We start from the raw sequence: 16,690 nt of genomic DNA on the forward strand, positions 1-16,690 counted from the left end.
GTCCCTACTTTATCTTAGCTCTCCTTTCTTACTTCCTACCATCTTTTACTTTTTTCTTACCATCTTTATCTCTTTCTTAACTTCCTTGCCTCTCTTATTTTTATTTTATTTTTTTAGTTGCCTCCATCTATTTCCCTTCTGTTTTGTCCCCATCTCCTTTGTCTGCTCCCTGTTTTTAACTGATGACACAAGGTAATTAAAGTTTGTGCATGTATTTCCAATTATTTATTGGAGAGAGTTTTATGTTAGTAATTATCAAAGCAAGAAAATAGAATTTATATGTTTCATTCAAAAAAGGTGAATCAAGTGGTTATTAATTCATAGGACAGCTCCTTCGCTTGTTTATGTTGTGATAGTCAAGGGGCATATAAAGGACGAACAGGGAAGAGGGAGGGTTTGGTTCAGGGCATATGACATAGAGGTAGAACAGGATCTCACTTCTTTTACTTTGTTTCTAAGGCTCTGTTGGCTCGTTAGTAATCAAGAGGTGATATACTGTAGAAGACTTTCAACCAATCTAACTTCTCAAGTATTATTTTGTTATGATTTTTGAAAATAGGCTGATTTACTTCTCCTATCAAGTAGTGAGCCACATGGTCTCTGTTATGTTGAAACTGCTGAGCTTGATGGGTAAGTTATTAAAATTGGAATAATTCAGTTGGTTTTCAATTTATTTAAAAGTAATGTCTTTAGAGATAAGACTTAACCTTGTTCGGTATCTTCTTGGGAGACATAGGAGTTTACATCGCAAAGTCCATAGTTAATTACTCTGCAGTAATTTTGAAGCTGTCTTTTCTCTTAAATTTATTTTCTTGCAGAAACAGTGAGCTAAACTTATATACAGGGATAACTTTACACAGAGAATCTTCAGTAAGATTCCTCAGATGTTTTCAAAAACAGTTTCTGCTTGTTTTGATTTCAAGTGATTTTATAGGGAAAATGAGAGGGGTAGAGATCAAGATTCCCTGAGGAGGGAAGGAAGGACTGATGTTACTTTAAAAGGCAACCTTTAGGAACTGTGTCAAATGAAGACATAGGAAAAGAAGAGAGAAACAGAATATGATGCAGTTTTGATGTTGATATTAATTTTTAATTTAGTTATAGACCATATAGCAGTTCTGTTTCAGAGGATTTAATTTGTCTGGCATAAAAACATTTATTGAATGTTTACATTTTAATGACAGTATGTGTTTGTGTTCTTTAGGTGGAATTTATCATTTAATCCTGATATAGATGCTATATAAGCCCTATTGTACAGACAATGAAATCAAGGCTTAGAGAGCCTAAGTAATTTGCCCAAAGCATCTGAAGAGTGAAACCAGGACTCGAACCTGGCAGTCTGACACCAGAGTCCATGGTTTTAACTGGTGCCTTCCAAATTATTGCCATACTGAGCTATTCAAATAGTGCTTTAGTCTGTGGGACCCTACTTTGGTCAGAACAGTTTAGACACAACTAACACAGTTCTGAGAGGAACATTTATGGCATACATTTGAAAAGAGAAAAATTCTCAAATAATCTTATCATTCATCTAAAAAACCTAGAAAACAGCAAAATAAACCCAAAAGAAGCAGTAGGAAGGAGATAATAAAGAGCAGAAATAAATAGACTTGAAAACAAAACAAAACAAAAAAATAAAGACAATCAACAATACAGAGCTAGTTCTTTGGAAACATCAATACAAGTGACAAACCTCTAAGAATACTGATAAAAGAAAAAAAAGAAGACACAAATCAGCAATATTATGCATGAACAATGGCAATTTGGCAGTTTGGTATAGATCCTGAAGACGTTATAAAGGTAAAAAAGAAATACCACAAACAACTGTGCACACAGAAATTTGACAATTTAGAAGAAATGGACCCTCTTTCTCAAAAAAAACAGACTATACACTTAATATGACATAGATAATTTGAATAGCTCTATAAGTATTATAGAAATTGATTTCAAATGTAAAGTATAAAAAGCTTTGAGAAAAAAAATAGGAGATAATCTTTGAAACCTAGAGCTGGCTAGTCAGATTCTTAGACTTGACACAGAAAACATAATCCGTAAAAGGAAAACCTTGATAAACTGGACTTCATGAAATTAAAAATTTTTGTTCCACAGAAGTCCCTGTTAGAAGGGCTTAAAGATAAGTTACAGACTAGAAGAAAATATTTGTAAACCATCTATTTGACTAGGGACTTGTATCTTGAATATATTTTTTAAAAGCTTCTTAGCCCGGCGCGGTGGCTCAAGCCTGTAATCCCAGCACTTTGGGAGGCTGAGACAGGCGGATCACAAGGTCAGGAGATCGAGACCATCCTGGCTAACACGGTGAAACCCCGTCTCTACTAAAAAATACAAAAACTAGCCGGGCGAGGTGGCGGGCGCCTGTGGTCCCAGCTACTCCGGAGGCTGAGGCAGGAGAATGGCGTAAACCCGGGAGGCGGAGCTTGCAGTGAGCTGAGATCCGGCCACTGCACTCCAGCCTGGGCGACAGAGCCAGACTCAGTCTCAAAAAAAAAAAAAAAAAAAAAAGCTTCTTAAAAACTCAATAGTAAAAAAACAAACCATACCATTTGAAAATGGGCAAATGACATAAAGAGACATATCACCAAAGAGGACATACAAATGGCAAAGAAGCACATGAAAAGATGCTCAACACCATTAACTACTGGGGAAATACAAACTAAAACTACAATGAGACCTCACTACAGACCTATCAGAATGGCTAAAATAAAAAAGAGTGACAACTCCAAATGCTAGCAAGGAAGTAGGGAAACAGGATCATTTATACATTGTGAGTGGGAATGTAACATGCTACAATCACTCTGGAAAATGGTTTTGTAGTTTCTTAAAAACTGAACATGCAGTTAACATACAGCCCAACAATTTCACCCCTGGGCATTTATCCCAGAGAAATGAAGACATGTTTGTACAAAAATCTGTACATGAATGTTTATGGTGGCTTTATGCATAACATCCATAAATGAAAACAACTTGAATATCCTTCTATAAGTCAATGGTTGAAAAAATTGTGGTGCATTCATACCATGGAATACTACTTAGCAATAACAATGACTGAACTACTGATACATGTAACACTCTAGATGAATCTTCAGAGAATTATACTGACTAAAAATAGTCAAACCCAAAGGTCACATACAGTATAATTCTGTTTATAAAATTTTGCCTTTTGAAAAGGCAAAATCATGGAAATAGAGAGCAGATTAGTAGTTGCCAGGTGTTAAGGTGAGGTGGGAAAGGCAGGGAGGTGGGTATGGCTATGGAGCACAACCTGAGGGATCCCGTGGTGATAGAAATGTTCTGTATCTTAACTATTTCGATATCAATATCTTGGTTGTGATATTATACTATGGTTTTGCAAGATGTGAAACTATAGTAAGATGCAATTCTGAGTAAGGGGGATACAGCATCTTTTGGTATTGTTTCTTACGCTGAAAATGACTTTGAAGTTTATCAAGATACTCAGGCAGATTAAGGAAGAGTGTGGAATGACAATGAAGGCATTAATCAGGAGTCTTGAAAAATACTTTTTAAAAGTATCAAGAAGGCCTATGTGTGATTATTCTTACTCTTTTGTTTTTCGCATTTGAAGGTAGAAGTGAGATAGTGGAGAGGATCCTGAGGAAGTAATTCAAAATGATGACAAACTTTGATAAATGACATGACGTAGATTAGGGCTAAAGAACTAGGGCTATCTGTCTTTTTTTGGTGTGACTATTTCAGTTATTTGAACAGTTGTTTAAGTGGATGGACATGTTGACCCTTTAGCCTCTCTACCACTTATCTCACTCTTGTCCATCAAGCCAGCTCAATTTCTGCTTCATCTATGAAGTTCTTGACTATCTCAATTCCTACTCATCTCTGCCTCCTAGGAATCAGCAGGTTTTGATGAATAAGATTACTTTTAAACAAACTAGCTTCAGTTATACATCCAACTTAGTCTTTCCTGAAGAAAGCTATTTTAACAATGGGTATTCCTTGAGTTGGACTCATATTGTCCTACATCATTGTGAAGTTCATTTACAGAAGGTTAAGATTGGATGCCTTGTTAGGTATCCGCTTTTTGCCTGTCTACAATGAGTTATTTCATGGATTTGCACAAAATTCCACACAGTGATGTTTGCTTTTTTACCTACCACTTGTTTTCCCCAAGAGGATGACTATCCTTTTGGGGGAGCATTGAGTATCTTGGGTGACTCGGGTATGTATTTAATCAATATTTGTTGACTGAATGAATGTATCACTAAACATTTCCATAAAACATAGAACTCTGATAACTGATCTTAACCTACAGTGTAAGAGAATTAGGCTGAATTCAGTGAGAAAACTGGGATGGTAAGCCCTTAAACACAAGACATAAGTGATGGCCATAGAATCTTAACTGCTGGCTGTTTATGAATATCAGAGAGCCATCTGTCCAAAGTATGTGTGGTCCCACCTATAAGAAGATGCACAACTCACTGTGATTTGCTAAGCTTGTGTAGGTTGTCTATTTTAGATTTATGGATTTCTTGGATTGATTCTCCAAGAAAATGAAAGCTGTATTCCTTTTCCCATTTAAATTTCAGCTACTGTGAAATTAGCCATGACCATCTTTTGCAAGTAAAACTCCTATGTAGATAGTAGACTCTGGAGTGATATTAGCTTCCTTTATTTGGCAACTGTGTTCCTATTCCAAATGTGTTTTGTAACTCATGCATGATGTCTGAGTAGGTTCAAATGAAACCATATTTGTTATGTCCTCTGTTCTTTCAAAATGCAAAACAGATCAGTGTGTTGTTATAAAGATGTGCCATGGGTAGAATGCCAACTCTTAGGAGCCCAAGAAGCCCTGCCCACTTTCCTGAAACAGTGAGCGAAGTGTGAATGACATTCAAAGGAGAGTTTCTTGGATCTCTTGGGTTTGGCTTTGCATGTGCTACACCCACCTGATTGCTTTGGTCGGATGCTGTTGGCTGTTCCATATAAAAATTCATGTCATGTCAATAATTTCACAGGGAAACGAACCTAAAAGTCCGCCATGCACTATCAGTTACTTCGGAACTTGGAGCAGATATCAACAGACTTGCAAGGTTTGACGGTAAGTATTTTAAACAGATAAACAAACAAAAATCTCAAACCCAAAAAGCAAAGCAACAAACTAATTATGTGAGATCCACCTTATGTTTCTTTTTATTTGGTGGAAGGACATAAAATTCTCCAGGCATCAAAGCCTGTAATTTATTCTCACGCTAAAGAGAGTAAAAATATTTGCCAAGGGGAGAATGGCTTTATTAGTTTATCATTCATTTCATGCTTGTTTCCTTTTTAAATATCATTTACTTCAATCCCATAATATCCTTTACTTGCCTAATGTTGGCCTCCCTGGAGCCATATACAGACTTGCTGAGGAGGAATATTGGCTACCCTTGTATTTCTAGCTCTAGGTCTAACCACCCGTCCATTTCCTGGCTCCATAACAAAAACTACCGGACCTCAAACTTCATGAAGACAGCCATCCTGCCTCATATATTTCTGTACCTTGTATGGTGCTTGGTATAATGTCTTGAAGATATTAGGTGTTCAAGAAGAATATTCTGATTTATTAATCAGTTGGTCATCTGTTGACTTTTATTTTAGACCATGGTTTCAGTATTTCCATCTTCATGCCATTCAGCTGGTCCCTTGATCTTCAGTATAATCTCTCTTGCCTCTCCTTTTCTACCTATATCTTGTTCTATTCTAGTAAAGTTATTCTTAAGTTGTCATGGAACAACCGTCAGATGTTGTCCATTCTAGGGATATCTGCATTTATGATTAAGACACCACAGAGAAATGCAATACTTCAAGAGTCAAAGGAAAGAAACACTGATTGTAGGATTTTAGGCACAATAATAGACTGCAGAGAGAATCTTTGGAGTCTCTCTTTCACTCCTCAATGGTCTCCTGCTTTACCTACTTGTCAGTCTGGCCCAGAATATTAGTATATCCATACAGATTGGCTTTATTTACTAATAGATTTTCATGAGTTTGAGACAATCTTCCAAAATGTGTTTTTGGGGGATCCACTTATGGAAAACATGGATAAGGGTCTTAGCATAATCACATGAGTTAAAGCACAGGCAAGTTTATGTTGTAAAGTTTCTCCAGTGCAGAGCTTAGAGCTTCTATTGCCTGTGCTTTGCAGTTGCTTGTAAACTCTGTCTGGATTCTGTTAATATTTTAATCTCTTTTAAATGAGTGCCTTTATAACAGATGTTTATAGAAAAAAAATTCCTCCAAATTGAGATTTAAGTCAGGGAGTAGCCAGGAAACTGAATGGTCCAAGGAATATTTTGATTAGAATAAAACAAATTACACATTTTCTACTAAGTAATTTTTTCAATGAAATTTTACTGTTATGTGAATCCAAGAAAAGTAAATTGTGTTCATGAATCAAAATACTTGCTTAAAATACCTCATTGAATATTTATGGAGTCCTAAAAGGGCCACCTAAATATAATTTACTATTACTCATTTCTTTCCTGGCAGAGTTGTACCTTTACACCTCTATTGATCTACGAAGAGGTAGAAATTCATGAGTTTTAGTGTTGTTAACCATCAAAAAGCAGAGCGTGATTGTTAACAATTATTTAGGTCCCATTCTTTCCTAGATGTTTGCCCAGATAGGCTACACTATGATGCAGTTATAAACAACCCTGCAATCTTAGTGGCATAAACACAGTAAAGGCTTATTCTTACCCATGTCACATCCTGAGTGGGTTGGGTGGCCTTCTCCGTCACGGAGCCACAGTATCTGGACTAATGGCGTCTGAGGTCCCTGCATCGGGCAAAGGGTAAGATGAAAGAGACACAGTGGTTTTTAAATTCTTCTTCCTCTTATAGTTCATTGGCTAACATTGTCACCTGGCCCTGACTTAACTGCAAGGGAGGCTAGGAAATAACAAATATGAATACTTGTTGAGCATTAACTGTCTCTACCACACCCTCCAAGAATCATGGCTCTGTAAGTCGATGCCAGGATAATGCATAAGGAGCCAGGCTGGATTAGGTGGATTTCTTACATGGAACTACAGGATTGGGGCTAAGTATCCCTCTCTTCAGCATGACTCCTTATACTCTCAATCCACCATACCCTGCTTGGCTTTTTCTTCTTCTTATAGCAGAAAATGAATAAATAGTTATAAATTCCAGTGTGGGGCAAAGAGGAAGACCAGCATCAGGCCCCAAAAAGACATGGGAGGGCAAAGGAAAGGCCTAACGTAAAGAGACTAGGAAGGGCGTGTGAAACGATGGGGTGAGAAGGACTGAGAAGGAGTGCTGGATCCTATCCTCCTGGAAGGCAGGTGTCTGGGAGAGGGATCAGCTGGCATGGTAGTTTTAAAATGTCTTTACTTCAGATCCTTTCTGATGTAAGAAACTGGAACACAGTAGCTCCAAATTTAAACCAATACAAGTGGTTTTGCTCAGGCTGAAAACACTTTCCTCCCCTAAGATTTTACACATGAGGTAACAGGTCTTGAGAAGTTAAAGGACTTGCTTATATATAAAAATAGCCATTTAAAAATACTTCACAAAATTTACTTTTAAGGTGTGTTAATAATTATTACTTACTAGATATGACTTGAATTTACTTCATACAGAATGGGCAACTCACCAAATCCCCAATGAAGAATTGTTTTCCCCAATAAAGGCAATACAGAGCCTCCCTTTTTTATGATTATATATACTTAAACTGTGGTCAGCTTTTCAGAAAACATGTAATGCCAAATTCATGAGGCTGGTACACTTCTGGGCTAAAATCCAGGTTTCTGTTAAGTTTACTTTTTTGTTTTAAAATCTTGGGCTGCATTTCAATCTACCTTAAAGTTCAAGGCAACAGGGTGTTTTATGGGTTTATTCTAATAAATAAAAAATATAATTTCCTGTTTCTAAGAAAGCATCAGAAGAATGAATAGATGAATTGAAGGAAAATAAATTAGAAACAATATACAAATTAGATTCCCCCCAGTTAGCAGCCAAATTTAAAGACCAAGAGGATGATGCAAGATGTGGCATGGAAGCCTTTGAAAGAGTTACGACAGTTAATAAACCCTAAATCCTTCCCATGATTGCTCTTGCTTTCCTTGGCCTTCAGTTATTTTCTCCATCCACTTCTTTCCAAGACCTAATTTATGCATTTCAATTTTAATATCACACACACACACACACACACACACACACACTCCACTATCTGCACATGGTTTTCTAACTACTCCATTTCACCATTCTTCTCTTTCCTTTTTTTCCTTCCTGTATTCTTGCTTACTGTTCTCATCTCATCTTCCTCCTTCACTTTTTATCTTAGCTATTTTCTCCACCTGCAGTGTCACTTTTCTGTCATTCTTTATCTTTGTTTTAATCACTCTCTCCATAGTAATTGGTTTAAGTCTTTATTAAGTACCTCCAAAGTACAAGATGCAAAACAAAGTATGTAGAATTATAAATGATCTCTCCATATATTATCCAGGTTCTTTTGATCCTTTGCTCCTTGTTCTTTTTCTACTCCCTTTTTTGTGTCTTCTTTATTCACCTTTGTCCTAATGAAATATCAATAGATTACAGGTTTTCCTCTGGTGATTGGAAAAAGACTTTCTTGACTCATGGGAATCAAAACCAGATATTGCATCCTTTAGTTTAAATTAAAATAAGATATCAACATTGTGTATGTTTGACAATGACCTGGCTAGCTTTGGCAAGGTATAATAGATGAGACAGATATGTGAGGCACACTCTTTACCATGTTCTATCTGTGCTAAGTATATGTTTTAATTTGTGACTTCTGGGCAAATCTGGGTATGGCATTATTTTTGCTTCTGGTTACTGTGTGTTTTTTCTTCTGAGACTTGCCAAATACTTTCTTTAGCACCAAATTACAGTTTTCTGTCCTTGAATCATAAAAGCACATCTTCCAAGTATCTAAAGACCTGAATTTCCCACTCCTATCCCCAGAGAAGTTCCCACTGGGGACTCCACGTTTCGGACACATAGGGTCAGAACTGAGATGGGTTGAAACCTCAGGATGTCTCTGGTGAGTCTCTCTGCCTCCTCACTTTTGCATCTATATTCAAAGATAGTGTCTTTCTGGTGAGCTGATTTCTTTCATCCATATGTGTACAGTCACCCATTATTCATTTAGCAAATGTATGTTTAACACAAGGCCAAGGGATTTGTTAAGCCTAGGATACAGTGGTTAATAAGTCAGGCTCAGGCCATGCTTTTTTAGAGCTTATTTCCCAGGGGAGAAGACAGACTTGAAAAAAGTCTCATCCCTAAAGAAGCCTTTGATTAGGTAAAGGTCCTAAAGTTCTCAGGCCCTAAACTTGATGTTGATATGTGAGCAAGAGCTCCCTATGTACCAGGCACCATGCTGAGTAATTGCACACATTATCTTGTTAAACCCTTACAACTCTTGAAGGAAGAGATTATTGTTAGCTCAATTTATGGATAAAGAATCTGAGACCAAGGTAAATTGATTAACTTTCCCAGTGTCATATGGCTGTTAAGTGGAGAAGCCAGACTATGAACCCTGGACTTTTGGCAAAGCCTATTTTACAAAGGACACAAAAGGACACAAAACCCCAGGTTGTAAACCAAAGTAGAAAGACAGCATTGGAAAGTTAGGGAAAATTAGCACAAGAGCTTAGCTCCTGATTAGGGAAATAAATGAAATTTTAAAATATTCTAAACCTGAAGGTACAAAATTAATTACCAGAGATCAAGTCCATCCAGGACAAGGATGAGGTCATCATATTTTTAAAACGTAGCAATGTTCTCAGTGATTTTGAATGTCAAGATCCCTGACAAGAGTTTATAGAAGACTTGGCCAAATGTAGAGATCAGTGCACACAAGAGAGTTGGGTTTTGGCAGGTAAATCCATTTATTTGAAAAGTTCTCATGCAAATATTTTTATACATTTCAAACATCAGAAAAAAATGATTTATGGTCTCTTGAATTTTGTAAGAAAAGATACATAACTTGATCTAACATTGTAGATCAAATATAATATAAAAAGAGATTGAGTGGGCCTTGATTTTCATGTTAAAGTCTTATGGGAATTGAAAAGCTTTTATAAACAAGTAACTGAAATACTTGTCAATTATTATTATGTAAACTGGACATTCTTATTCCTTGGGGAAATCCCCGGATGTAAATTGTCGAAATGTGTTTAAGAATCTTTTGCATATTGTTACTGACTGAACTGAGATCTGTTTTCTGCAACTCCTGACAAGTTTACATATTTTGTATGACTGTTAATGCTGAATTCTGAACCAGGGAAAGGTTGACTCTTTATTCAGGAATCCTTGTATATTTTGTGGTTCTTTCTAAAGAATAGCATGTGTGTAATTAAAACATGGAAAAATAAGCATCTCTTTTTGGTTAAAAAAATAAAATAGCTTGGTTAGCATCTTGTGAGTTTTTTTGCTTACCAGATAGCTTTCCTATTCACCTGGACAGGAGCACACCCCAACAGCACAGCTGACGCATGAGGCATAGATTCCACGTAAAGGCGGAATCTTTACTGCTGGTGCCGACATGCCATTATGGTAATGATGGATGGGTGAACCTTGACAGTTGAAGAGTAAAGAAGCTTTAGAAAATAGGAAGGTGACACTCTTCTTTCTAAGAAAATAAATAAATATTTGTCACAATCTTCAGGGCAAACAGTAGTGGGCAATCTCTAAAATGCTAAGAAACTCTTGGCTAGAGAAATTCTTGAACAGCAATATTGATGTTTTATTTGCTGGATAATTTGTCTTATGGAAGAGTTGCAGTTCAGATAATCAGTAACTATTTCTATTAATAATGTACACAAAGAGATGAAGCCAGCTTCTCTGGAAAATCATAGAATATTGGGCACTGAGTTCCATGTTTATGATAAGCTGCAGACTTTCTCTTTGAGGTTAATACTTAACTCGAGAAGTCTGTCAAGTTGGTAATTAACCAACAATCCGGCTGACTAAATCTAGAATGCTTAGGAAGGTCCAGAATGAGATCCTGTAGATTTTTTTCAGTGTGGGTCTAGAGTATTTCTGTGTGAGTGTCAAATGGATAGATTGCAATCTGCTTTCCTGTCTTCTCTTCAGAGGGGCAAACAGATATGAGCAGCTAGTTTGATTGTATTTACACTTCATTATTGACGTGATTTTCTTCCAGCTTTATTATTGCCCATTAAAGATGACTTTGTGCTCCAAATATGTATTCAATAAATGACTATGTGAGAAATGATGTGATTTTTTCCTAAACTGTTTCCTCATCAATTGTCAAACTGACCATTTACATCCTCTTTCTCTTCTCTGATTGAACTAGCAAAAGGAAGAAGGGTCCTAAGAGAGCTTTCCCCTCATCCTTGTTATGCTTCATGGCTAGGCTCTCATTTTGGCTGCTTCTAATGCACTTTAATGCTCCCACCTGTTTTCAGTACTCTCCGATCTACTCGGCTCCCGTTAGATTTAGGCCAGAAACTAAGCCCCGCCTGTTGTGCCTCGGCTATTTGGTTTTCTAGTCCTTCATCACTATCATGGAAATATACCTACTTTGTCCATTTTTCTTAGATCTGCTCTCATATCCATCTCATCTCTTAACCTCTCTCTTGAAATCATCTGAAATTTTTTCTATCCATCTCTTCGACAAAGATCCTATTATGTAGATAGTATAATAGTTTATAGGAATACAAAGGTGAATACAGTGCTCCCTTCAAAGGAATCTGTTCATCCCTTTTGGAAAGTGGTACAAAAGAAATTGGGAAGTGTGTGTTTTATGCTAATAGAGCTTAAAAAGGGGAAGCCGAGCACTTCTAATGATAAAAACAAATGTAGTTTGGCTTTGTTCCCACCATTTTGTTTTGACTGGGGCCTGTATTTAGAACTTACATCACCGAGACCACACTCTTTGAGAAAGGCTGAATTGGGGCTTAGCCTCCAAGAACCCAGGCAGTACCCCTTGGCCCTACTGCCTGTTCCTGTCTAGAACCACACCCTTGGTGTGAGGCCAGCGAGGAGCGAGCCAACGTGTTTAAGGCTGTATTTGCCTCCATGTCAGTCTTTGCTTACGACAATAGAAATGATCAAATGAACCTGTTTTTTATATTCCTTTTGGCAGGGATTGCATATCATGTTGTTTTTGCCCAAAGCACATTTTTTTTTTTTTTTTTTTTTTAAGTGGCTCAGTTTGAAGCCTGAGAAATTGAGTCTTGGGTCAAGAATCTGAAATAAACTTTAAGTGTTACTGTTAACCTGTTATTTTATGTAGATTTTGCTGGTGATAGCCAATTCAAGATTTTACAATTCAGAGTGAAAATTGGTCAAGAAGAAAAGATATTGAATTCTGAAAATGTCTCCCCATCTACAACATAGTTGTCCAAACATCTTGAGCCAGTTTAAATCGGTTTTAATTTACTTTTTACTATCAGTGAAAGGCCATAATGGAGCTAACCAGAATTCAGCCCCTTCCCTTGGCAAGGTTATTTGTCTTATCCAAATCCTCCTGCCAGTAGTCTCTATTTAGCAGTGGGAAATAGGGATGTCTGGGAAACTGCCAGTGAGTGCCTGAGTGGAAAGGCTTTAGGCAGTACTTTTGTTATACTGGGGAAAGACAGGTGGAGGTTGGAAAAGCGGCCCTGAGGCCATGAGACCCTCATTCCTTTCACAGTTTTATTTGCTTTTGTTTTTTTAATGCAAGGGCTGTTAGTGATCTGGTTGGTCAGGAGTGACCAGTGGCCTTGTGGCAACTGGTTGCTGTTACCTCTGTTTAGTAGTTTTAAAGGGAGTATCCTAGGAAGAAAGGGGACCCACCTAAGAAGCCTCTTTTAAGTTCAGACGGCAGCTTGGAGAGTGGATGGAGTCAGTGTAATATAGATCTCTAGGCTTACTTGGTCCCCTTTCTCTTTAATCAGCGCTAAAGATACAGTCCCCTTTTTATTTTCCAAATGCTACGTTTTATGTTTCAACTTGCCCTTTTGACTTCTGATTAAATGTGAATGTATTTTTGTTTGTTTGTTTTTGAGAGAGAGAACTTTGTAGGTACTAATCTCACCCCCAACTCCGACTCAAATCCTGACTGGATCTAACCACAGCTTCCTTTTTCATATCTCCCCTCTCTTTTTTCCTTCCTCCCTCTGTTCCTCTCTCCCTCCATTCTGTTCTTTCGTGTCTTTGTACTCATTATGTATAATAATTTTTCCTCACCTTTTGCAGTGGATATGTATATTAATCTAATAGTTATGTTTTGTGATAGGGTCCGTGAAAGATTCTTTGTGGTTTCTTTTTCTATCTAGAGAACCCCCATCCTAAATGTATATTTTCATATTGAAATAATGGAACGAATTGATTCGTTGATTTGGAGTGGGCATGCCTTTGGTTTGGAATTAAAGAAACTAGAAACATCTTCTAGGGGCAAGTTATATGGTGCCTTTGAGAGTCCCCATAACTCTGAATCTAATCAAGATAAGAAGCATAGAACAGCTGAAAGGAATCACACGCATTCTCAGACACATGTGGCAAACAAGGCCCAGGTTTATTTCTGGTGGAATACAGTAGGACCTCTGAAATCCTGATTATGAGCTTAGAAAGATGGTTAACTTTTGTTGTGAGACTGGAAGTATGCTATTTTAAACTGTGTAAAAGTTCACATTTAGCTGAAAGAGATGGAATAAGAGAAACTTTTAGGACAGTCACTGCTTTATCTTTTCAAAAATTATTTGTTATAAACTAGAAGTAAAGATATGCTCTTTTTTTTTTTTTAAAAGAAAAAATATCCCATGGCTCTTAAGATTTCTATTGTTATTTGTTTTCTTTTTTTAAAATTTTTATTTGGACAGTACAGAAAACTGTGTTTCAAAATAGTTGATGGCTTTCCATTTCTCTACCTCCCAGCTTATTTTTTCTAGCACAATTCTGTGTATGTAACCCCGTGCTGTTAAAGGGAAACAGTGGTAAAACAGTGCTGTGGGCTTCTGAAGAGAATTTTGGGTGAGTCGTAAAGAGGTTTGTTTTGTTTTTTTATTTTCCAGGGATTGTTGTCTGTGAGGCGCCTAACAACAAGTTAGATAAATTCATGGGAATCCTTTCTTGGAAAGACAGCAAGCACTCCCTCAACAATGAGAAGATAATCCTGAGAGGCTGCATCCTGAGAAATACCAGCTGGTGTTTTGGAATGGTTATTTTTGCAGGTACAGCATGTGACCTAGTTCTATGGGAACCTTTCCTGCAACGTACACTAGCACAGTCTACGATTCTCCAAGTTCTGATGAGCACAGTGCTTTCATTCCATGCGAAGTAGTGCTCTGGAGCTGGCTTCAGATTGTAGGACACCAGGAGAAAACACCATTGCTCTGAAAAGAGTACAGGTGGCCGTGCTGTATGAGGAACTACTGCCATCTTATTCTTAAAGATGCTGGAGTTTTAACTAGACAGTGGGTGCTAGATACCTACTGCTTAATTTTTCTTTATTAACCCCATCTTAATCACCTTTGTCATTTTATGTATGAATCTGCCTTTAAAGTGGGTAAGAGTATGAAAGAAAGCCCCTGGCTGTGCAGTTAATTTTGTAGTTTGCAAAGGTCAAGCAGACCTTTTGGAAAAGGCTTCTTGATCCTGTAATCATTTCTGTTTATACTCCATAACTTTTTCCACTGTTCGTAAATAGGAGAGTGGGTTCTGGAAAGACTGTGCATGATGGGGGTGGGTAGGGTGGGGGGAGGTGCCTCTTACTCTTCTTGCCCACCATATTTCTTTTCTCTGCTTTATTTATGTAGGCCCAAGGTGGCCCTCTCTTGCTAAGAAAGCTTACAGTAGCACCATTTCATAAAGCCACTCAAATTGTACTCATGGCTTCAATTGCCAGCCCTTGATTTTAAAAGTCCTGTTTATTGTGACACCAAATTAAGATGTGTTTTGGGCCTCTTGACTATGTGCAATCAAAATTGGAATGTTTTTCTTAACTGACCTTCCTCAACAACAACAAAGTGTTCATTAAAATCTTAGAAGTGTTCCAAACCTAGAATTGTTCTCCCAATTCCTCTAAATACTGTCAGCTGTCAGTGTTATCAGTGCTCTTGCTGCTTGGGGCACTGCCGTTGTAAAGACCTGGGAAATCCCTAGAAATGAGCTTTTATGTTTTAGTTGGGGAAATAAACATATGATCATATATTTCGTTACACAGATAAAGAGAGAGCTAAGCTTGTCCATGAACATTCCTTTAACTTCCTACTTAATGATGGGGAAATTTCGTGGTCTTCTGATGGGAAATACCCTCCTGACTTGCTTCCTGTCATCATAGAGATAGAAGTGCTTCATCCTATGGATGGGATAAAGCCCCAAACTTTGTGTTTCTGTGATCTTGTTTGGAATGGCTAATTCAGGACTCAAGTTCAGCTGCAATGTTTCATGCTAGGGCAGCTGTTGTGAACTACTGAGAGGCCAAGTTCTTCTTTGTAAGGTTCCTTTATGGGAAAATGCTCTGAAAAACATGGAAGTTGGCTGGTAAGTTGAACAGGCCTCCCTCCAAGGAATTGTAACAGAAAGTTCACAGAATTTCGATTGGGCAGACCTGAGTTTGGATTTATTACTATTTTTTTTATTTATTGTTATTATTATTATTATTTTTACCAGCTATAGGACTGTAAGCTTTGGTTACTTACACTTCCTAAGCTTTAGTTTTTTTTCTGCTGTAACATGGGGATAATAATGAGTACATTAGAGTCATTTTAAGTGCTCAATGAGATAATGCATATGGAAAAGGATGCTTGACAAATGTTATTTTCTTTCCTTTTCTGCTTCTCCCTCCTTTCAAATTTAATTCAGAGCACCCAGCCTGCTCTCTAGGCTGAGAGTTGGAAAAACTTAGTGCTCTCTGGACTTTGGCAGCAGGCAGCAGGCAGCAGGGAGAGGGGGAATACTCCCTTCTCTTGTGATTTGGCCACGGTATTCACTTGCAGGGGACCTTATCAAGTGGATATTTGTAAAGCAGAGCATGCCTGCATTGACTTTAGTCTGGTTACAAATGTTGGTAGAAAGCTTTATTAGAATGCTGGCAAACAGAAGAATTAGTGGTTGGCTTCGTCAGTGTCAGAGATGTACAAATGGATGTCGCAAAACCTCTAAGTCTTAAGACATTTAGTTGGGGAACTAGTTCCAGGTCAACACCTAGGTCTAATGAAAAATATCCAATGAATTATTAAGTATTCTTTCTGTATTATTACTCTAGTTATACCTACCACTAGGAATTGTGCAAGGAATATAGATGACACAGATATGGTTTGCTTTACAAACGTATTATTTATGAAGGTCTAATATATATTAACAGCTAGGCTACACTTCCCTGGTAATGCCTTCTTTACGCTTAAGAGAGGAGAAAATCTTGTTTCTGAGGGCAGGAATTATATTCATTTAAACAGTCTCTAGGAGTCTGTACCATCTTGAGTGCACACTGCATTTTTGTCCTAGATGTCTTCTGTCTGCCTCTCCAGATTTCCTCTCACCTTTTTCCACCCTTCTTTCTGCCCTAGGAGGCTTACTTGTGTGGTTTATATTAACAGGTTACCTTGTACTTCTGCTTCTGGTTGGGCTTTGTCTCAGGGCTCCCTAGGATGAGATCAAAAGGAGAAAGGAGATTACAGTCAAGGTATTTACTCCTTCAGGCTGCATTCTTGTATGGTAA

General features: G+C 37.6%; 1 protein-coding gene across 4 annotated transcripts in view; it reads left to right on the forward strand.

Moving 5' to 3' along the window:
• Positions 1 to 16,690, forward strand: part of LOC116273273 (probable phospholipid-transporting ATPase IM) — a 152,842-nt gene that overhangs the window by 111,558 nt on the left and 24,594 nt on the right. For all 4 annotated transcript variants that reach the window (XM_031662246.1, XM_031662243.1, XM_031662244.1 and 1 more), the window contains 3 exons: positions 560 to 630; positions 5,010 to 5,092; positions 14,043 to 14,201. In XM_031662246.1, coding sequence (XP_031518106.1) covers positions 560 to 630; positions 5,010 to 5,092; positions 14,043 to 14,201 — 313 coding nt within the window. The remainder of the gene's footprint in view (positions 1 to 559; positions 631 to 5,009; positions 5,093 to 14,042; positions 14,202 to 16,690) is intronic.

Source organism: Papio anubis, unplaced genomic scaffold, assembly GCF_008728515.1.
Source record: "Papio anubis isolate 15944 unplaced genomic scaffold, Panubis1.0 scaffold50, whole genome shotgun sequence".
NCBI lineage: Eukaryota > Metazoa > Chordata > Mammalia > Primates > Cercopithecidae > Papio > Papio anubis.